Here is a 22505-nt window from a genome sequence, read left to right as displayed (position 1 = left end):
GCAGGGAAGGACCTGACGTCCTGTAACAGGTGCTCACCTGTACGAGATCAGCGATGTACCACCTGACACAAGCATGGCCGCACCGCGCTATCAAAACCACCCCAACAAAATCCTTTTAAATAAAGTTTCACAGCTGGTTTCTAATGTTCAGGGGAAGCCTCAGAGATTCTTAGAGTTCTGAGCACTGAGCTGGAGCACCACAGGAAAAACTTTATTCAAACACAACAAAACAGACAAATGCCGCCCCCCCTCCGTGCACAGGTGGAGTCGCTGTGACGAGTTTGAAGTGTGAATCTTTATTGTCCACCTCAGTGAAAACACAAACATAGAAATCTGTTACAAAAGGACAAACGCTGCAGACGAGGTGAATAAAAGACGCCGGTACAGTCTCTGCAGCACCAATCACGAGCCAGAACAGGCCTCAGCCTGTCACATGACCACTAGTCCAGCAGGAAGCCCTGCCCTCAGTCTGTGCAGGGACCAGCAGGGGGATGACCAGAGGAGAGGAGGATCATGGGACTTTTGTTCTTCTTCTTTCTCTAAGACTACCGGCTCCGGCCCCCCCTTGGTGCTCCTCTGGGTGGCGGTCCTCCTCTCCTGGGGCCTCCTACGGGGCCCCAACCGCCCCGCCCACCTCGACCAGACGGGCCATAACCGCCATCCTCCCTCTGCGGGCGACCTGCTCGACAACACAGAGCGGGATGAGGATTCATTTTTAAAACATTTAAATATCAGCTCAAAAGCTGTTTTTTAAAAAGGTGAGAGTGTTACAGCAGAGCAAAACTGAAAACACGTCGCTCACCTCCGTCGGGTCGCTCTGACTCGTGTTCTCGCAGGTCGCCGGTTCCTGGGCCATCCTGCCACGGACGCTTGCGGGGGGGAAGCGACGCCATGTCCATCCCCTGCATGGAGGAGGGGCGCTCTCGACCGGTCGGAGTCGACCCGTCGTGCATCTGCTGCCCGTCCCGATAACCATCGTGACCTACAGACAGGAAGAGGCACCGCCACAATAAGAGTTCAGCCTCAGCTGCAGGTTTTCTGGACTGTGTGGACTCGGACCTGATTCTGGCGTTCCTGAGCCTGCAGTAAGAGGGACTCAGCAGCAGGGGGCACGCCAGAACCAGACTCACCTCCTCCTCTGGGCGGAACACCTCCTCGAGGCGGCCTCCCGTGGCCTCCGGAGTCCCAGCTTCGACCCATCTCCTCAGGGCCATCGAAACCTTCCTCCTGGCCGCCGTAGTCATCGGGGTAACCTCGACCGCCAGGCCGGCCTGGGCCGCCTCCTCTGTACCTGAAACAGTCCAAGGCCACACTCTGAGGTTCTGGAACAAACTCATCAGGAAACGATTCTCAGAGATCAGGTGAGCACGAGACGCCCCCTGCTGGACTTCAGGCACAGTGCATGACCCTACAACCATCGTTGATTACAGTCTGTGATCAGGGACTCACCTGTCATCTCTCCGTCCTCTAAAGCCTTCCCCACCGAACCGCTCATCGGGTCCCCAGTTCCCTGCACTCCCTCCTCCTCGGTGTCCTGCCCCCCTGTGGCCGCCGCCGCCTCCTCCTCCTCCTCCCCCCTGATATCCTGGTCCTGGCCTCCAGCCTTCCTCTCTGCTGTGGAAATCCTGGCCTCCGTCAAAGTCCTGCGACCCATGTCGGCCCTGCTGGTTGTCTCCCCAGTATGACCCTGAGCCCTGGTCTGGTGCCCCTGGGCCCTGCCGGTCCGGAGGGCCCATGTGGTGGCTTGGAGGTGGCCCTCGAGGGTCTGATGAATAAAAGGAGTCAACAGTGACTGTTAGGACTCAAGAAGGCAAAATACACCAGAGCCCCGAACAGGAGCCCTGAGAATAGCCACATCTGACTCAGGACAGTTTTACCTTTGTTGTTTGGCCCCTGCTGCCCCATCCCATGCATCATGGGCCCCGAGTTCTGACCCTGCAGAGACCACATAAAGTCAGCGTCAGTCTGTCACACACAGGGCTGATTGTGGACCAGCCAAACATCTACAGGAGCTCACCTGGTGCTGCATGTACGGGGGTCCCTGCATGTTTCCTGGCGGCCCCTGCATGTTTCCGTGGGGGCCCTGCATGTTAACAGGGGGCCCCTGCATGTTTCCATGGGGTCCTTGCATGTTACCAGGGGGCCCCTGCATGTTTCCTGGAGGTCCGTGCATCCCTCCTGGGGGCCCCTGCATGTTGCCCATGCCATAGTTGTTGGGCATGTTCCCATGTGTCCTTGGTGGGGGCCCCATCATCCCCCCCTGCATAGAACTCTGGGGGCCCATCAGGTTCCCTTGAGGTGGCATCATGGCCCCCTGAGGTGGGGGTCCTTGAGGATCTCTTGGACCCATTCCTCGAGGGGGTGGGCCCATCATGCCACCAGGGGGCCCCTGCATCCCTCTGGGTCCCATACCATGGGACCCCTGGGGGCCCATGTTTCTTGGGGGGCCGGGATGTCTCTGGATACCTTGGGGCCCCTGCATGTCCGGTGGCCCCATCATGCTCTGAGGGGGCCCCTGGTGAGACTGGGGTCCAGAGGGTGGGCCCATCTGTCCAGGGCCCATAAATGTAGGCTGCATGCCTCCAGGGCCCATTGGGGGGCCCATGGTGTTGGACATCTGTTGAGGAGGCATGTTTGGAGGACAGCCCTGCTGACCAGGAGGCATGGAGCCCCCGGGACCGCCGGGGCCCGGGAAGGGGGGCATCGAGCCCTGTCCCTGTGGGGGGCCCATGTTGCCATCCGTGTTCATCTGGTTCATTCTGTCCATCTTCATTTGCTGCAGAGAGAAAAAACAATCAGGGTGAGGAAGCAGACGTGAGGTTTCATTAAGGCTTCAGTGTTCCTACGAAGGTCTCATAGCCGCTCTGATCGTCTATCGATGCGTTTGCATGGCAACAAAAGGAATTCTCACACTTTCCTAAAACAAGCTGAGACACGTTAGTGATCGAGGACGCGTAAAGGAGGCTTCGGGTCACCGTGGAAACGGGACCACAGTGGCAAGAACAGACGCTGTTCAGCTTCTGGAGTAAAACCAAATGTTGAAGGTGACGAGCGTTCACAACAAAGCTAAAGAAACACGGTTAACGCTTCACGTTTCCGAGGCGCAGCGGGTGTTTTTTCTCCGTGGGATTAATCAGGTTGAGCTACAGCTGAACTCTAACGATCGGAGTGGAATGGGCAATCGGCCGGCGGCGGCAGACGCGCTCACCTCCAGCAGCATGGGGTTGGTGTACTGCAGAGCCGCCATCTCCTGCTCGATCTCCGCCTGAGTCTTCTTCTTCATCTCCACTTTCTGCTCCACCTTCCTGTCTTTGGACAGATCTCCAGAAGGAGGCATCACCGGCACTTTGTTCTCCGCCCAGGCCTGTGAGGAGAGAGACATTTGCATTCAGTGTGCCGACGACCGCGCCTTCAGGAGGCGGAGTTTAAAGTGCGGCGAGTTGACTGCTCACTTGTTGGAACTGCGCAGGGATCGGTTTGGCGTACGGGACTTTCTTCTGAGGGACCTTCTTAGCGTCTTTGCCCATGACCTCGTCCACGCCCCAGTCCAGCCCAGGGATGGACATCTCCACCTCAGGATCCGCCTCTTTACCTGTGGACAGAGTCACACCTGTGTGAGGAAGAGAGTTGCGCCCGTGCTCCCTGTTCAGCCGCTTCTGTCCTCTGAGACGTTGAGTCAGCGGTGAGCCGTTTCCTGAGCGTGAGCCTCATCTGCAGTCCGAGGAGTGAACCTCTGACTGTCAACGCTCGGGGAAAACGAACCACGACTTACAAACAGAACCTCGTTTATTCTGAAACAACGTCTGGCTCCTCCTGCAGCAGCACAAACAATGTCTCGTTCACGGAGGTCAGACTTACTGCTCTGCTCTTGCTCCATGGCCGCCTTCAGCTGCTCGGGGATGCCCATCCCGGGGATGGCGGCGATGCTGTTTGGCTCCACGTCGTCTGAAAATAAAAGAGCGCAGTGGAATCAGCTGAGGACAGAAAAACCTGCAAACGCCGACAGTCGTTTGTCCTCCACGGCTCACCGTACTCCACGCCGTCCTCCGACATCCCAGGCAGCAGGTTCAGGTTGTAACGGTCTCTCATCTTATCGCCCGGCCGGTTCCTCGTCCAGAACTTGCTGAGAAGGTTAAAGACAGAAGACTTTAGAGAGCAACTCTAGGAATCAGCCTCCATGTTTCCCCAGCAGGCGGTCCTGGTTCTGCTGAGGAGCCAGGACCGCCTGCTGGTTCTGAACCAGGACAACCATCAGCAGCTGCACTCCAACATGGAGGAGGAGGAGAGGCAGCCAGAAAGATGAAGACCATGGCGAGGTGTGCGAGTACCTGGTGTGGTCGTTGGAGCCGGAGCACAGGATGTGACCCAGTGGGTGCCAGGCCAGACTCCAGATCATCCCCTCGTGAGCCATCTCCATCCCCCCGACCTCCTTCTCCACCCTGACAACACCAACGGAGACAATTGTTTTGCAGAAGGTCGTGATGCTGTGTGATGCTATTACTCCGGTTTAGTAACCTGAGCACACCTGCTTCTGCTTTATAGACTTCTAACTGCTGAGGCCACGCCCACACAGATTTGTTGGCCAATCATGCAGAATGATACTCAATACCTCAGGTTAAACATGGATGCGATGTGTGGGACCATCCAATTTGGTGAGAACAGAGAGAGTGTATTAAAAATGGCAGAAGCGAGTGGGCGTGGCCTACACTGGTCTCGTCATACCCTGCGTGCCAGAAGAGCAGCGACCCGTCGGAGCCTCCGCTGGCGAACAGGCCTTCATGGACAGGATGCCACGCCACCGCTGAAAAAACAGAGAGAGCAGTGTGAGAATGGGGGCGGGGCCAGACGTTAACATGCAGGTTAAGCGTGCCCCACCCTCACCTGTGGCCTCCTTCTTGTGTCCCCTGAACACCTGTAGCTCCTCCTTCAGGTTCCTGATGTCAAACAGCTTGCACAGGTGGTCACGTGACGCTGTCAGCAGCCAGTTACCATTCAGGTTCCACTTCACCTCCATCACCGTGTTTTTGTGGGCGTGGCTGATGAGAGACACACCTGTCAGATTGTGCTCATAGAAATTCCTATTTTATATTAATGTTGTTTTTTCGACTTCAGTCTTTGTTCTCATTTCAGCGATAACGCCTCAGTTTATCATCTACGCGTCCTAAACACACCATCAGGCTCAGAGGTCAGAGGTCAGCGGGGGACTCACAGTGTAGCCAGACTCTGTCCCGTCTTTGGGTCCCAGAACTTGATTGGCTGCTGGCTGTCCTTGCTGCCCGACACCACCAGGCCTTTGGTGGGGTGCCAGTCGACACACTTTACATCAGCACCGTGACCTGAGACACACACACACACACGGGTGAGGACTACATGACAGCAAGGGGCGGAGCTGAAGGGCCTCTGATTGTTCGGTTCCTACCTCTGAGGATTCGCTCTTCGTGGCAGCGCAGGAAGTCCCAGATCCGCACCGTGCCGTCATCTGAGCAGGTGGCGAATTTATTATCGGTCGGAGAGAAACTAAAGATAAAGAAGAGGGGAGGAGTCACAAACCTGTCTGCCAGCAACCAATCACAGATCAGACTCATCAATAATGCGACACAGAGAAACATCCAGGAGCCCCTCAGGTCAGAGGTCACAATTTTCTAACCAATTCATCATCAGCTTTACCCTTCATGAGCCATCGCGGGGCGCCGCACCACAACTTGAGAACCACAGCTAACAGTCACCTGAGACTGGTCACATGACTCATGTGGGAAGAGGAGCTGGGGGTGGGCGCTCAGGAGAGTGGAGGTGATCAATCAGCTGATCAATCAGCTGATCAATCAGCGCTCAGCGTTTCTGGTTCTACGTCGGGATTATTAACCACCCAGCAGGAAGTACTCTGTGTACTGCAGTAAAAGTACTCACAGGGGAGTCTGCCACAGCCTCGTGCTCACCTGGGCAACGCTGAATAAATGACATCACGCTCGCCGACCCAACAACGTGCCGCTGAACTATGACATCACATCCTTTCTAAACCACGCCGTGACTTCCCAACACTCACTGCTTGCGGTTTCTGTTCCCATCATGCATCTGGTCTAATGAACAGCAGTTTGGGAGCAGATAAAGGAAAAGAGGAGAGCTGTGATTGGTCGGTTACAGAGGCTGAGAGTGACAGCTTAATTACAGCGACGCCACGCGCAGCTGGACGAGAAACGTAGCGTTTAAACTCCTGTTGTCACGGCAGCTGTTTGATTTACATCGTGTTGAGCTGAGCGACGTCAGCGACGACCTTCAGCAGACGCGTCGACGTTTAAATTAACGTTTAAAAAAAACTCTTCCCGCCTCCTGTGGAAGACCTGAACTCTTAGGTTCGTCTGTCGGGTACGACGGAGCGCGACGACCACGTGAAGAATATTATCGACCATTTTCAGGAGAAAGTCTAAACGTGCAGGTTCCAGCACCTCGTGTAGGTGAGTCAGTGAAACAGACTGATCGGCTGTCCTGTGAAACAACATCCATCCTGTTTACTGTAACCATGACAACCTCACATCTGTCCACGACCAGCTGTTTTTGTGCAAACCTACTCATCCACGTTTGAGTCTGAGCTGCTTTCTGCAGCCTCCTTATGAGCCAATCATTTCCTTCTTTTAATAAAACAGACTGAAGCACGAGCTCACTGACGCGTTTGTCTCAGTTCGCTCAGGACCCAAAAGTCTACGACTGAACCTGAACGCCTCACTGCTGCTGACGAGCCTGGACACAAACATCACCACATCTGGATATCTGAGGTTTCTTATCCAAGTACTGTACTGGAGTAACAGTACTCAGTTACTCTTCATCTGCAGGTTTTACAGGCTGAACTGCTCCTCCTCCTCTGAGGAGCTCAAACAGCTCCACCTGCTGGATGCTGAGTGACACTGCACAGGGCTCAGCCGTGGAGGACACAGCTGAGCCTGGACAGTGATCAGGGATCAGTGGGTGATCTGCCTCCATCTTCAAGTTTCTGGGCACCCACGTCTCCGCTGAGCTCACCTGGACCCACGACACCATCGCCCTGGTAAAGAAGGCCCAGCAGCAGCTGCACGTCCTCTGTGTCCTGAGGAAGAATAACCTGGACCAGGAGCTGCTGCTGGCCTGCTCCTCGGCATGCTCTCCTCCTGCCTGGTGTTTGGTCCTCGGGGGCCACGACTGAGAACAGGAAGGCTGCACAGACGCTCATTTACACCTCCCCTGGAGGCCATCCCCAGATCCTCCTGTCTCAGGTAAACCAGGGCCATCACAGGAGACCCCGCCCACTACCCGTTTGACCTGCTGCCCTGTGGTTGGAGCCTCAGGTCAATCAGATCCCACACCTCCACACTCACTAACAGTTTCTTCCCCTGGGCCATCCTGACTGTTTAGGCAGAATCCCCCCCCCCCATCTGAGCTGTGACCCTCATCACTCAGCCCACTCCCACACACAGACTATTCACACCAAGTCTGTTCTGCCAGCACTTTGACCTCCACTGTTCCTGCCGTCCACTTTGCTCCTGCACAGTGGAGCACACATAACGTCATTGTACAACAACAATAAAGGGCCATTCTAGTCTATTCTATTCTGCCTCCATTGTTGGTATTTGGATAAGATAACCTCCATTAGTCCTACGCGTGGGAACTTTGTTACAGCTCTGAAACGCTCATGCAGAGAACCCAGACCAGCCGAGTGCACCCGCAGCAGCCCTGACATCACACTCGGCTCACGGAGCTCGTCGTTCCTGTAAAGTGCTGCTTCAGGTTGAACGTGATAAATCTGTGAGCTCAGGTCCACGCGTTCCTGTTGGTGAAAAGCGTTTCTGAAACAGGTCTGGGTTAAACACGAGTGCGCCGGGACGATGAAGACACCTGACTTCAGATTTAAGAAGTGAGCCTCGACCTTATGTGAGGCCGATCCAGGACCAGGACCTGCTCCTCCTGAAACATGGCTCAACAGTTAAACCAGGAACGGAGGTTTCTGGACCAAGTCCAGGTCACCGGCATCACTGCCACCACAGGTATGGCACATGATCGCAGCAGCAGGTGAAGGAAGGCTTTATAAAAGGTGGGCGTTCAGTTGATGACACGCCGACGGAGGATTTCAAACCTATGGCGACATCAGCAAACGCACCGCAGACAGCGAGAGTGACCTAAAACCAGACACACGTCCATCTGACGTCCCGCTCAGACGTCTCAGCACCCTGACCCGGCTGAGTCACCACCGTCGGCCATCCTCAGACTGAAACGACCTCGCTGCACAAATCTGTATCACTCACTTTAATCTTTGACCATTCACACTCAACTTCACCCTCCAGCTTAGAGTTTCATCATAGATGACCCCGTGACCCTCCTGCAGTACCATCAGTGCCCAGCAGAGGGCCTCGGTCTTCTTTCTGTGTGTCGGAGCTCTGAAGATGAGCACTGTACGTTTGCACATCGATTACATGTGACAGGTGGAGCTTAAAAATAAAAATACCCTGCTGCCTCTCTCCGTGCGTAACACTTTATGTTCTGGAATTCTTTTTTCCACTTGACTGTCCTTCCTGATCACACTGGCTGCATTTCCACATTAACATTAATATATGATTAGAAACTCCTGGACAGCAGCCCACTCAGAGACTCGGCTGTAACTTGAAGGTTAAGGAGCTTCAGGTGGGACCAGACACAGCGAGCTGGTCTGCAGGCGGTGCACAGCAGCTGCTCAGGTGGCAGGAACTGGGATCAGCTGATGGTCACGAGAATAAAGCGCATGAAATACACGAGCGCACGTATGCCACAATCGTCCTAAACTGCACAGGGAGCCATGGTTACGATGTCCACCACCTGCCCCGCCCACTCCCGCGTATAATGAGCAGGCTGCAAGGCTCCGAGGTTATTAAGACAGAGTTAAAGAGGAGCTTTGACAGAAGATTTAATCTGTGAAGAATAAAATTGACTGAAATATGAAATACTAAAGTGCTTCGTCTCATAACCAACAGCTGGTGAGGGGGTGGAGGGGCGGGGCATTCAGGTTGGACTTGTAAGACCTCAGGGCGACTGCTGTTGAAATTATGTGCTCTATAAATAAACCTGAATTCTGCACAAACGACTGTTTAGCGGAGCAAATCGGAGAGCAGGTAACGCCTTCGCTTCAGCGCAGAGGACGAGCCGTTTGTCGGCCTCACAAATAGGAGAAGAACTTAAGCTGAGCTCTGAAGACTAAAAACATCATTTATGTTTGACTCGCTTTGGTTTTGGCACCATTTAAAGTCTCTGCTGAAGTTTAGAGAGGTCACTCTCATCATGTTTAAACCGTCTGAACTCCACATGACCTCAGACACATTTTACCCATGGGCCCAGTTCCTGTGCTAAGCTAGGCTAGCAGTTTCTAGTTTTTTTCAGCTCATTTGTGAGGCTGGAGCTCAGCCTAGCTTAGCATGAACACGAGGAACAACAAAGGCTGAAGCGAGTCAGCAGCAGGTGGTTGTTCAGTTGTAAACCCCGTGTGAACCACATTTAAACACATTTACGGTGGTGCAATGAGGTGGTGAATAAGACTTAACAACAGCTGTCCTGAGGTGAACATTGTTTAGTTTGAGTGAGCAACGGACCAATCATCCTCTGCTGTGTAAAACTCTAATTTAAACATAACCAATCAAACGCTGTGACATCATCGTGTCTTGATGCATGCTCAATCTTCCAGGTAAGGAAAGTTGATTCTGTTCATTGGACGCTTTCAGTGCAGACGCATGTCGGCGTGGTCATCGAGTGTCGGCTGACTGCAGATTTCCTTATAAACAGCACATCTGCACAATGACTGACACTCGCCCCTCTGACTAGCAATGGGCGGTGAGGTCACCTTCATGATCGTTAATATGCAAATTAACCTCACCATTGACCAACGAACATATCACTGATCATGAAACCTGCAGTCAGCTGATACTGAAGAAGTCACCTGATGATGATGAAACGTTTCTGCAACTGAAAATGTACAGATGAACAGAATCAACGTTTCAGGATGACGTCGCTGTTTTTAATGTGCAGCTGGAAATGTAAACAGACCAATCAATAACATCAACTCAGAATCACTGACAGAATCACAGACAGGCTGAAGGAACTGGACCCAATCTGAGCCGGTCTCCAAGGAGGCTAAATGAGCATGGTGTCCCTCGCACGTACAAGTTCGTGTTTTATTTAGCCGCTGAGCTAAGCTAGGCTAAGCTTCCTTGTGGACTTGCCTCGGACTAATAACTACAGTTCTACAACTGCACTGCTGGAGAAACCAGTGGATTGTGGGTAACGTAGTCCTGCCCTGACTCTAAAAGGACAAAGCTCTTTGGCCAAATGTTCCTGGTATTGTCAACATAGACGGTGGACAGAGTAACAGGAACACCTGCAGAGGACTCAGGAGTGGCACACCTGATGACATCACTCTGTACAGGTGTTCCTGCTGGGGGTCAAAGTTTAGCTTGCTGGTCCCAGCCTCTCCCTCAGCCTGACTAACCAGAACCAAACGGTCCTGCTGTGTGACGTCATTTGTACCCTGATGATGTAACAAACTGGAAGGACGACTGCCCAGCTGCATTATGGGAAACGTAGGATCCCTGTGCTTAAGGTGCAGACTTTGAGTTCAAACCTTTATTTAAACAGCTACAGTTTACTTTATTGATCCCTCCTCAAACTTTATTGGAGCCTTTATTGATCTCCTCTCCACCGACAGCACGGGGCGCGCCCGGAGCAGATAATCAATGTGATCACTTTATTTGTGTACACAGATAACAGCTCATTTGCCACAGCAGGTAGAATATGAACAACAGATCACTGCAGTGTTGCAACAGCACACGCTTACATCTGTCATTACTCGACCACAACAAACACAAAATGTGGCGAGAGCGGAGGTGGCGCCCCCGTGTGGCCGACAGCGTGCAGCACAGACTGGCCAGAACTACAGAGAATGGGAGATTGGGTATAAACCTGGCTTCTCTAATCGCCTCCTTGTGAGCCTGGAACATCTTCACGTTGTTCATGTTGGACTGCCAGTACTTCACGTAGCCGCCGTGGTCGGCCGTCAGCATCCACATGTCGTTGTGAGACCAGGTCATGGCCCGGACCGGACTATCGTGTGCCTGCAGGGGGAGGACGGAGAGGGGGGGCGTTAGGGACGAGTGAAGCCTGCTGAGACTTAAAGGTGTGATTCAGACCCTCCTGTCCAAACCAGTCTTAACTGGGAAGGACAGTGGGACGGCTGGTTACCTGTAAAATGGTCTCGAAGTTGAAGGTGAGTCCGTTCCACAGAGTAAACTCCCCGCTGGAGGCTCCGGTCACCAGGCGGCGGCCCTCGGGAGTCCACTGGAGACAGACAGGAAGCACAAACAGTCACGCCTCAAACGGCCACAACACACATCCCTGTGCCACAAACAGGTGAGCAGGAAGTGATGCGGCTCACCCTGATGACGAACACGGGACACTTGACTTTGTTGGTGGAGGTTCGCACGAACTTGGTGGTGACGGCGTTCATCGGGTTACTCAACATGCCAATGGGAGGAACGAGCTGCGGGCGAGACGAGAGCGAGAAATTTCAGACTCGTATCAGGTGAAAACAAACTCGTGCTGCACAGCAGGCGTGTGCTGTGGGCGGGAGCTCCTGTATGACACGTGTGCTGGGTGTAACAGAGGGTCGGGGCTGCCACGCCCCCTGCTGGCAGACTCACGTCGTTGTAGAATCCTGCGTCGGGCTGGATGGCCCTGAAGTCTCGGTGGTCTCGCTGCCACAAACGGTTCTGCAGAGAAAGAAAAGACAGCGTGACGCCTGAAACCCGATCACATGCTACACGGCATGCTTAGCATTAGCTTTACAGGTGTGCACCTCCAGGTATCTGATGACGGACGGGTTATAGTCGATGGTCTTGCGGTTCACGGCCTTCCTCATGCGCTTGCCATCAAAGGTGAGCTGCTGCATGGCCTGCTGCTGGGCGAAGTCCGGCCTCTTGTAGAACACCTGCCGCGGCGCCTGGTGCTGGAAACGCGGCATATGGAAGAAGCGCTGCGGTGAGCCCACGTCCGTCGCCATGGCGACCGGTTAACCTGCAGACGGAGGGCAGAGAGACTGCGGTTAGCTCGTTTTCGCAAGGGAGGAGCAAACAGTCTGTTCCTGTTGTAGCGCCAGGAAGACGCAAACACTTTAAGCTCCTCCCCCAAATAAGAGTCACCGGGACCAGCTTTTCAAAAGTTGGAGGGGCTCGTGAGAACGAAACAAAAAATGAACTTCAAAAAGAATTTTACAGCAAAAAAACAACTGAATTTAACCTTCAAAACAGACAAACGCAGGGCGCCGCGAGGTCTTAATCTATGTCTGTCCTGGATTAAGACACGCCTTCGTGCTGTTACCAGGTGATGTCACCAACATAAACGTCATTATTTTAGACATGGACAAAAACAACCTGCCTCAGTTTCTCCAGTAATCGTGTGAAACACCAGAGAAGGTGGACCACAGCTCAAACCTCAGTCCCGACCCCTGAACTGTGCTTATTACAGCAGCAACAACAGCAGGGCGCCAACGCGTCATAGTTCCTGTCAGACGTGCAACACCTGCGAAGGTCAGGTGTTTGAACTGGCCCACATTCAGCTAACCTCAGAGTGACGCCCACCCGCAGTCTGATAGACAGGCCACAGACAGACATGTTCACCTGACGTCCTCACATGTCACCAGACTGCAACAGTAACAGCATCACAGCGTGCCTGCAGCGTGCTTCACGTCCACGTCTTTACGGCAGCCTCTGAGCCGTCTGTACGATCACACCAGCGCCACATTAACATTTTAACAAACAGACAACGTCACAGTAAGGCTAGCGCCCAGACTCAAAAACACAGAAGAAGACCGTTAACCTAGGGCTGCTCAATTAATCGAATTTTAATCACGATTACGATCTGGGCTTTCAACGATCATTAAAAATGACGGAGCCGATTATTAGCCCCTCCCTCATTTATCCGCGACACCTTAAAGGCCGGTCCGTGAAAATATTGTCGGGCATAAACCGTCCGTGGCGCAAAAAAGGTTGGAGACCGCTGATTAAGAGGACCCGAGGGAAGCTCGGAAAGCTAAGCAGAAGTTATTTGGAGAGGAGAGTGACTGCTGTTGGTTGAAAAGAGAGGTAAAAAAAACTTCAGTGGTGTTGCACACTATTTTATATTATTTTTATAAAGTCATTGTTAACCCTTTAAAGCCGGTCAGAGCAGCACGCTCCGTTTTGTGTAACTATTTTTAAATCCCTGTAGAACCTGAACCGTGTAAGCTAGCGCAATAATTTGTTTTGCATATGAAACCGGAGGAGTTGTACTTACATCTGATGCCATCAGCTTGTCCTCAGTCACGGTTTCCTTCCACATAAAGCTTTGCAAAAATTGCATAAAAAGCGCTTGCAGGAACAAAAACATAATATTCCGATCCGATCAGCTGTTCGTAACACTTCCCACAGTGAAACAGACGTCAGCGCGAACTATCGCATGTCCGCCATTTCCTGGCCGAAACCGGAAGTGACGTCATTTTCGCGGAAATTGTAGTTTTTTTACTCGTAGGCCTTAAAAGCCTATACTGGTGTTTTTATAAGTCATGTTTGACTTTTCTGAATAGTTGCTGGGATGCTTAGAACTCAAATTGCACTGCTGGAAATATTTTATTTTGATGCACCTGCTGTTTTCTTTGCAAATTTGCATCATAGGATTGTTTTTTGTTTTTCCTGCAGTGTATAAAAATTGCTGTATCTCCAAAATAAAACTATGAAGACACTCAAAATAAATTTCCTGTTGTTGTAAACTATTTTTTGCAACTTTTTTGTATTTAAAGTTTTGAGGGATAAACCTCTTAAATTTCTCAAAGTAGAAAAAAACCAAAAACGATTTTCAATTTTTTTTGTAGTTTATTGCACTTTTTTGCAATTAATGTAGTTACTATGGACTTAATGCAGACATATTATTAAAATATGGGCTATAACAGTTGTATAGCAACTTGAAATGCTCCCACAAATGGCTCTACAACATGTAAAAAAAATAATATAAGCTCTGGCGGACTTGGTTCTATAGTAGGTCTTAAAGGGTTAAATAAATATCGTCAAATAATCGAGATCTCAATTTCAGTGAAAATAATCGTGATTATCATTTTTGCCATAATCGAGCAGCCCTACGTTAACCCCTGCCAAGCTGCGCGTGCCACAGTCAAAGCAGAGCTGCTGAAATGCTCACAGGAAACAGGAAGTTCAGGGAAACTAAGGTCACAGAATCCCGGGAAAACTCCCCGGAGCATTCGGCCTCATCCAGCTGCGAAGCTCTCAGAAGCCCTCGGACCGGGATCGCTCGCTGCGAATGACAGACGGCAGCTTCCAGAAAACCCCAGACTTTGGTTGCCTAGGTTACGGTCTAACGTTTTTATCAGCAGTATCCTGTGCTCTCATTGGTAGTTGCTTCTGTCCCATGAGTTTTTCATGGCCCGCCCACTTCGCACCAACAGCAGTGATTTCAATGGTCACCACTGTCAAATTTGCACTCATGTTGGCACCAGTGTGGACGCAGCCAAAGTGTTTGTCCCCCTCAGTTGAACCTGTTCATCCACAGCCAATCACATCATTCTCTGTGCTGTGAATGAATCAGTCCTGCTGACTCCTCGTCTCATTCTCATACCTGCTGGAGGCCAAAACAGTCCAACTGTGATAAGAGCCGGACGTTGGCCAGGCTGGATGCAGGCTTTGATCCCTCTGTAAGCACATCAGTCCCAGGTTCTAAGACTAAACTGTGCTGTAAAATAATGGAGATATCCTGGAGTCACAGATCATCATCATCCAACTGCTCCCCCTCGGCTTCTCCACAACAGATCATCTGCCTCCATCTCCTCCTATCTCAGGGTCCTCCTCCATCACACCAACCCTCTGCACGTCCTCCTTCACTACATCCATGAAGCTCCTCTGAGGTCTGCTCCTGCCTGTAACACGTACTCTCCCCACAGATCTCAAACACACCAGTCCACAGAGCCTCCTGCACCACCCTCACAGCTACTCTACGCCATCTGTAGTCCACTATTGTAACTTTAAAAGTTAGAGCAAACAATGCTGACTGTATATGCAGGTAGTTCATTTAATATTTATAAATGAATCAGACGCATGTTTACACAGCAGGTGAGCATATACACTCTCACTGACCTGTTTTTATCTGCATTTACAACTGGCCTTTCTGCTGCTACATGAAGGAACCTGAACAGTACACCTGACAGGTAACCCGCTCCTGCCTGCCGTGGAGGAGCCGAACACTGCAGTGATTTCAGCCCGAGTCATCATCCTACCCGCAGGCTGTGGACTTTGAGGAGCAGCTGCAAATGTTCAGGAGAAACGCGGTTTAAATAAACTTTACTAACCATGAACGCTGTGAAGCGATCGCAGTGTGGAGGAGCTGATGGTATCACATGTCGGCACACACGGACTCCTGCAGTGAGAGCCAGCCACCGAAACCACCTGAGGAACGCGGACACCTCACAGAACACCTGACGCTGACCTGCGGTGAAAACCCGCCGCAGGCTCGGGGTGGGGTTATCCCGGATTTAAACACAGCGGTTCCGGCTGCAGCTGGGCTAACGCGGCTAACTCGGCTAATAGTGCTAGCGGGTGCTAACCGTTAGCACGCGCCTCCGGGAAAACGCTCCGTGGGACTCGTGAGCCTCGGCGCGGATACAGGTGGGATTAAGACGGTGAGGTGAGCCTAGCCCGCGCAGGTGTGCCAGGTGCGCGCGGACGCCTGCAGGACGGGGTTAAATGGCGGCTCGGAGCGGAACAACAAGGCGCCACTGCGCTCATGAACTCACCGACAGTCTCCGCAGCAGGTAGGTAGGTAACTAGCGCGCGCTCAAGGAGCGCCGCGGGGCTTCGTGAAGTGGTTCTCCTCAGGAGCACGAGCGTCTCGGACTGCACTCAGTTCGGATCGAAGCACGTTTGCTTGCTTCAACCTCCACCAGACTCCATCATGACGCTCCGTCTTCTTCTCGGATTCTGCTGAACGGCATGCCGGGAAATTTTCGTAACGCGCAAAGGATTCTGGGATACTGAGTTTTACCTTCGGCCATTTTCTGAACGCTTTTTTTTTAATTAGTAATATTAACATACAAACAAAATGCACCATATATTACAGATTCAGAGAATAAACATTCCTTACATATTAGCAACTTTCATACATAGTAAAAAGAAAATATAAAGATGGGGTCACATAATTTAACAGATTATTAACTCACTAAATCAAAATCTTCCACAAAGGAAACAAAAAAGCAGCCTTTTTCTTTTTAACTAAGGTCAAAGATTTAACCAACAGGTTTAAATCGTTTTTCCAGTAAGCTAGTGTTGGTTTGGTCTTTAAAAAACGACATTTATGTATAAACTGCTTGCACAAGATTAATAACACATTAACACCATAATTAGCTTTCTTTTCTTTCAAAGACACTCCAAATATTATCATATTTAAGGTAAATGGGGTAATTTGAATCCCACTGGATAAAGCCAGGTATGAAAATCCAACCAAAATATTTGTATAAAATTGCACCAAAAGAATAGATGGTCCAAATCCTCCTCTTCTGTTTCACAAAATACACAATTACCTGTTTCTATTTTGAATCTAGCACCAAGGAGTCTATTTGTCGGGTAAATTTTATTCAAGATTTTAAATTGGACTTCTTTCCCTTTAGGAGGGATAGGGAAGGCGATATAATCAGTTCTTATTCTTTCGATTTCTTCCCTTTGGAAATCTTTTAATATGTAATTACGTCTAAGTAAATTTGGAGAATAAAGACTCCTTAGTGAAGATCTAAGAAACTTATTATTGCATTTAACATCACAAAATCGAATACCATCTATATATAATTGCCTTAACTTGGGGGAGATGTCAGAATATATTATATCATTTACAACTATGTTTTTAAGTGACAATGGAATGGATTTTATAACCCGATTAAATTAACTTTTAGAACATTGGATATTAAACTTTTGGCAAAAATCTTGATGTCCTAGAACATGTCCTTCCTCGTCTACAAAATGGGCAATTGCCCAAACACCTTTTGATAACCAATCTTGAATAAAAATAGATTTTCTGTTCATCAGTATATATCTATTGTTCCAAATTGGGCTACCATTTTCTGAACGCTGTAAACGGAAAAAGTCATTTTTAAACTACATAAACAAGAATAAAACCTCCGTTGCTGCCATCACGGATGTGCTGAAGCATGTGAATGACCTCAGAGTGTCGCTAGCAGCAACTATCTTTAGTTCAATCGGACTCAGTTTTGTTGAATTGTTGTCATTTTACAAAGAGACACAACAAAAGAACCAGCAGGGGTTTGTGTAATGATAGTCGCTATTAAAGAAGCTACCCACAGGGGGCGCCCAGGAATGTAAACGGGAGGTCTGGAAAATAAACAGCTAGCTGTAGCTAGCACAAGGAGCAGTTTTTGATGTTTTATTCTTAGATGAATAAGAACTTCACAGTTTGTGAATCTGAAAAGCTACTTCAGATATTCAGACCTAGCCAAAGACACCTCAGACACAGATTTACAGTCCCGGGAAAGCAAAATACACCTGTGGGGTCAAAGGTGAAGTTAGGCTCAGGGTGGATATGCCTTTATCAGACTCCCTGGGTGTGTCCCAATTCAGGGTCTGCACGCTTGAAGTACGCGCACTACGCGTATACATAAATGTAAATTTCAAAACCCCCAACCCCATCATTTAATTTGTTTTTGATTGAAATTCAATATTACTTAAACTCTCTTAAATTAACTTCCAATGAAAAAGGTTTATCATTGATTGAAATTCATTCAGAAATGTTCAACGAATGAGCTGTCACAACTTTCAAGTACAAAGTTGTTATGAAGTCTGTCACATTCCCCCTTTTTTCTTTTTTATCCTTTATTTATTCATCCTTCTTATTTCATTGTGCTGTATATTGTTACTCTTATTTGCCTTGTATGTCTACTGTACAAACTGAACTGGAATGACTGACTGTTCGCTTTATGATTTCAATAAAGTTTGGGGGGAAAAATAAAAAAACCTCTTCGGCCGCTCCCTTCTGCCGTATTTTGCGGCAAAATTCTCTACACCCACCGCCGCGCTATGAATTGTGGGATATATGGGACCACGAAGCGTGCACCGGACCACGCTTGATATTTGGGGAAATCGACGGCGCATTTGGAGTATGCATTTGAAGCACACTTCGAATTGGGATCGCGTGGCGGTGACGTAACCGCACTCAAAATGTGTACTTCAAGCGTGTGGTCTCAGGGACACAGCCCTTGTAATCTCTCAGGTGTCAGGTGAAAGTTTCTGTCTCTAATGAAGGATCGTCTTGTTGCTGTTAGGCTGCGTTCACACTGCAGGCGAAAGCGCATCAAATCCGATTTTTTTGACCCTATGCGAACCATATCCGATCATGCTATGACAGTGTGAACGGCGCAAATCCGATATTTTCAAATCCGATCTGGGTCACTTTCGTATGTGGTACTGAATCCGATACATATCCGATGTTTCAGAAAGCGACTGCTGTTTGAACGGTCAAGTCGCATTAAATCCGCCTTTTACGTCACCGACACAAGACTGAAGCCAATTATCAGCGCCCGAGAAGACATCGCGAACGCTTCCTGGCCATCCAGTGTAGATGTCAGTGAAACTGTTGGGAAGACAACGTAAACATTTTATTTGTACTGTATAATCTGCAGATTCTGACAGAAATCTGCAGCTATCCTTTGAAGCACCGCTCCTCTCTTAAACAGCAATAAGGATCATTATTAGATTATTTACATTATTATGTAAATAACAAAATAACTTAAAGCAAAAATTGGGAAACGTAAAGTCCGAAGTCTTTATAATAAGGGCCATCAGTCAAACAATACTGTTGCTCTGGGTCTAAACAGAGCGCGTTGTGTGTGACGTCTTCTTTTGCGCATGCGGGCGCTTGAGCGTTCACACTAGAGCGCGTTTGCTGTCGCATTTTATTTGTAGTGTGAACAAGCAGACAAAAAAATCGGAATTGAGCATTAAGACCTGCAGTGTGAACGTAGCCTTAGAGATGTAACTTGCCACTACTGAGCTGTCATCTTCACCTTTAATGACATCCAGCATCCACCTGTAGAGAGGCGTGGTCAGAGTGAAGATGGGTGTTTTTATAGCATCATGTAAAAAAAACAAACCTTGAACAGTCAGCGGGACAACAAAACAAAAGAAACCAGATTACATTTCAAAATGAGTTAGATTCAGTTTGGAGATTTCACTTCTTTGGTAATATTATTTAAATTTCAGCTTGTTGTTATCATGCTGATTGTTGTAATTCTGACTGTATCCGTACAAGAAAATAATAAAACAGACGGATCACAGAGAAAACAAAAAAAACAGCAAAAATAAATACGTGAAATGAAGAAAAAGGACAACAAAATAAAATTAAAAATGAATGCATTTGCATGCAGGAGAGAGGAACAAGGGGTACATTAAAAAAAATTAAACCGCGATATTACGTCATCGAGGCCTCCCCAATCACAGAACGAGACTTCCAGTACTCTCACGTGATTCTCCTTCCAATTGTTGCCGGTAAGTTAACAGAAAAACGTTTTGTTTTGTTTTTTTTGACTAGTTAAAGGGAAAACCGTCTCAGACTGGACCGCTGCTGTACGGGACAGAGGGCCCAGAGAGGCACCGAGTTAAAGTTAAAGTTTCTCTGACACTTTAACGCGGTTTGAAGTCTCCATCCCGCGGCTCTCGGGTTAGCCCATTGCTAACGCTGCTAGCCTAACCGCCACCAACGGCCAGCCCCGTGAGGCTTTTACTTTGAAAGAGTCTAATTTTAAATGAATTTTAATTAAAATCTGCTAATTCAAGTCTGCGGAAATCTGTGGGAGAGAGCTCTGAATCATTTAAGGGAACAGTCAACAGGCAGCGCTGAAAGCGTTTGAACACATCAGTCTGCAGGTATTCAAAGGAAAACCATCAAACTACAGTCTCTTTTTAATTTAATCAAAAAAAGACATTGACATTAAAAAAAGAAAAAGACAGAAAAGTGAACACCGAGAAGAATCGAGTCTGATTCAGTTTATTAGAATTAATGAAGTTCACAAATATTAAAGACTGAATACTGAGGTGGAGATTTACTAGCATTAACTTGTCTTTTGTTACTGTATCTGAAATGAAACTGTGTGTGTGTGTGCGTGCGTGTGTGCGTGCGTGTGTGTGCGCGTGTGTGTGCGTGTGTGTGTGCGTGTGTGCGTGTGTGTGTGCGTGTGTGTGTGCGTGTGTGTGCGTGTGTGCGTGCGTGTGTGTGCGTGTGTGTGTGTGCGTGTGTGTGTGCGTGTGTGTGTGTGCGCGCGCGCAGGTCTTCGTGTTTCCCTCTGAGCAGCAGAGATGAGCAACAGGAGCAGCAGGTGCTGGTGAGAGTACACACACACACACACACACACACACACACACACTGGCTGTTTCCACAGATTCAGTTATCGATCGTCCCATCGAACGATCGATAACTGAACAGCACTCCTGTGTTGCCTGTAGGGGGCAGACCTGGTTCTGCTCCTGCAGGGTCAGGTCAGAGAATCAGACTCCTCTGACCTCTGACCTCTGCCACGTTAGCTGACGTCACTCTTCTTCATCACTCTGGTGCTCAGTTTAAGCCTCGGCAGCTCCTCTTCATCCCTAAGCTGCTGCCCTGTGATTGGCTTTCTATATTTGCGCTGAGGAGCAGTTGAGCAGGTGTACTTGATAACGTGTCCTGGCGAGCATGCGCAGATTTCGTGTCTGTGTCTGATGTGATGTCACCGTGATGCGTTTTATCGGCTTGACGCTTCCAGGACCCGCCCCCTTCATCGGCCACAGTGCGTTCTGTCCCCACTGGCGTCTGACCTCACCTATTTAAAACACTTCCTGTGTCCAGTGGGCTCTTGCACGTCACCTGACATTGCAGCTGCTTTTATTTTGGTACATTTGTCATTGCCTCTCCCCAGTTCCCACCAGCAGGGGGCAGCAGGTCACACTGTAGAGAAGTTTACTGATTTTAATTCACTTGAAGTGTTATGCAGAGAGCTGCGTGCTGATTGGCTGCATGTGTGTTCTGTGTCAGTATGAAGGGTCGTTCCAGCTGTTGGGCACGTAACGGCCCGGGGGGTCGATTTTCCAGAGCCGCTCTACAGAAGCCTACCTGGACAAAAGACGAGGTAACACACGATGCAACACTCTGTGCACATCCTGTGTTCTTTCACAGTAAAAGCCCTCCAGCTGCACACTTTTATTATGAAGGCACAGGAATCTAAAGCTCTGAGTCAAACTGGGGGACGTACTCCAGGAAACAGGGTTAGCTAACAACTCTAAGATGAAGTGGTGGGTGGGTGTTACCATGGTAACAGACTGTGTGACCTAAGCTGCTCGCTGTTGTCTCGGACTCCTCATCGCATCTGGATCTACAACCAAAGGGTGGAGAGTCCCGGGTACGTGGGGCTCTCCACCCTCTTGGTGAATGTCAGGCACCAGCCTAAGCAGAGAAGCTAGACAAAATGAAATGGTCATAAACCGCACCTTTCTTATAAAAACCGACTGGAGGGCAGATCCAGTCTGTTGCTACGGGCAACTGATAACCATCAGTAAACTGTGCCTGTACCAAAATCGATCAAATGTTTTGTCCCGTTAAAGACGATCATGACGGTCAGCACTGACACGCCGTCATGTGATTAAAGTGGAGGCTCTGCTCTTTATTTACCCGTTGCCACGGTGAAGCTTCTCTGCTCGCGCTCACAGCTGACTCGGGGTTTGATGTCCCGCTTCCGCGTGTTTGACTTGTCCTGGTGTAAATCCAGCTTTAACCTCACACGCGTGTTAGCGGGTGAGCTGTGAAAGCTCGGGCTTTGGTCATTGTTTATCAAACGCAACGGTGCAGCCGATTGGCTCAGACCGACGTCGCACACTTTGACTGAGCATGCTCGGACGTAGGGCAGGGCGATATGGCCAAAAATATTTATCACGATATACATTTGAAAATTTGCGATAACGATATAATTGACACGAGACAAAATGCTTTACAACTCCACAAGTTTATTAGTGAAAAACCCATCAATGTATTTTCACTTCAACAAGCAGCTGTTTTTTATGTGCATTAAAATAAATATAAACATGTAACAGTGCAAATGCAAATTCGTGCTGACAGTTTAACTAAAAGGCATTTCCAGTGGAAACTGGCCGACGTATCCTCAGCATAACCATGTATAACATCCACAAAACTTAAAAAGAGGTTAAACACACACAATACGGTAACATTATGTTAAAGCACAGTACGTATCACTCCGTGAGGCTCCGCCTACGATAGCCGTAATGCTCCCACAATCCATCAAGCGGTGCGGCTTCGTAGCTTAGCAAAGTCGTACTGAAACATTTTCGAGCGCCGTGCACATAAAATCGTTTTGAGGTCAGTAAACACAACCAGAGTTCATACATGAGGCACACGGGGTTATAAGGGGCTCTGTCGACTTTCAGAAAAATCAAAGG

At 49.3% G+C, this 22505-nt stretch overlaps 2 protein-coding genes across 10 annotated transcripts in view; one reads left to right on the top strand and one right to left on the bottom strand.

The window, feature by feature from the left end:
• Positions 1-275: 275 nt before the first annotated feature.
• Positions 276-16036, bottom strand: wdr33 (WD repeat domain 33). Of its 2 annotated transcripts, none has more exons than XM_004572395.4 (21): positions 15818-16036; positions 11840-12057; positions 11685-11753; positions 11420-11524; positions 11227-11322; positions 10948-11099; positions 5420-5517; positions 5210-5336; positions 4882-5036; positions 4723-4801; positions 4329-4439; positions 4029-4123; positions 3859-3945; positions 3453-3592; positions 3209-3364; positions 2018-2776; positions 1878-1935; positions 1450-1765; positions 1131-1291; positions 803-982; positions 276-679 (listed from the first exon to the last, which is right to left on the bottom strand). In XM_004572395.4, exons 2-21 carry the CDS (start codon positions 12041-12043, stop codon positions 546-548), a joined length of 3282 nt encoding a protein of 1093 aa, XP_004572452.2. In that variant the 5' UTR covers positions 12044-12057; positions 15818-16036; the 3' UTR covers positions 276-545. The 2 variants fall into 2 exon arrangements, with proteins under 2 accessions (XP_004572452.2, XP_076732766.1); XM_076876651.1 differs by lacking the exon at positions 15818-16036 and adding an exon at positions 15374-15725.
• Positions 16037-19057: 3021 nt separating this feature from the next.
• LOC101470701 (uncharacterized) overlaps positions 19058-22505 on the top strand; it is a 9236-nt gene continuing 5788 nt past the window's right edge. For 2 of the 8 annotated variants that reach the window (XM_012925053.2, XM_004572400.4), the window contains exons 1-3: positions 19064-19571; positions 20350-20404; positions 21091-21184. In XM_012925053.2, the coding sequence (XP_012780507.2) occupies positions 20379-20404; positions 21091-21184 (120 nt within the window). In that variant the 5' untranslated portion in view covers positions 19064-19571; positions 20350-20378. The other 6 variants (XM_012925051.2, XM_004572402.3, XM_012925052.3 and 3 more) reach the window with 6 other exon arrangements.

This window comes from Maylandia zebra, linkage group LG18 (genome assembly GCF_041146795.1).
Source record: "Maylandia zebra isolate NMK-2024a linkage group LG18, Mzebra_GT3a, whole genome shotgun sequence".
In the NCBI taxonomy this organism is placed as follows: domain Eukaryota; kingdom Metazoa; phylum Chordata; class Actinopteri; order Cichliformes; family Cichlidae; genus Maylandia; species Maylandia zebra.
This window is presented reverse-complemented; position numbering and strand designations above follow the sequence as displayed.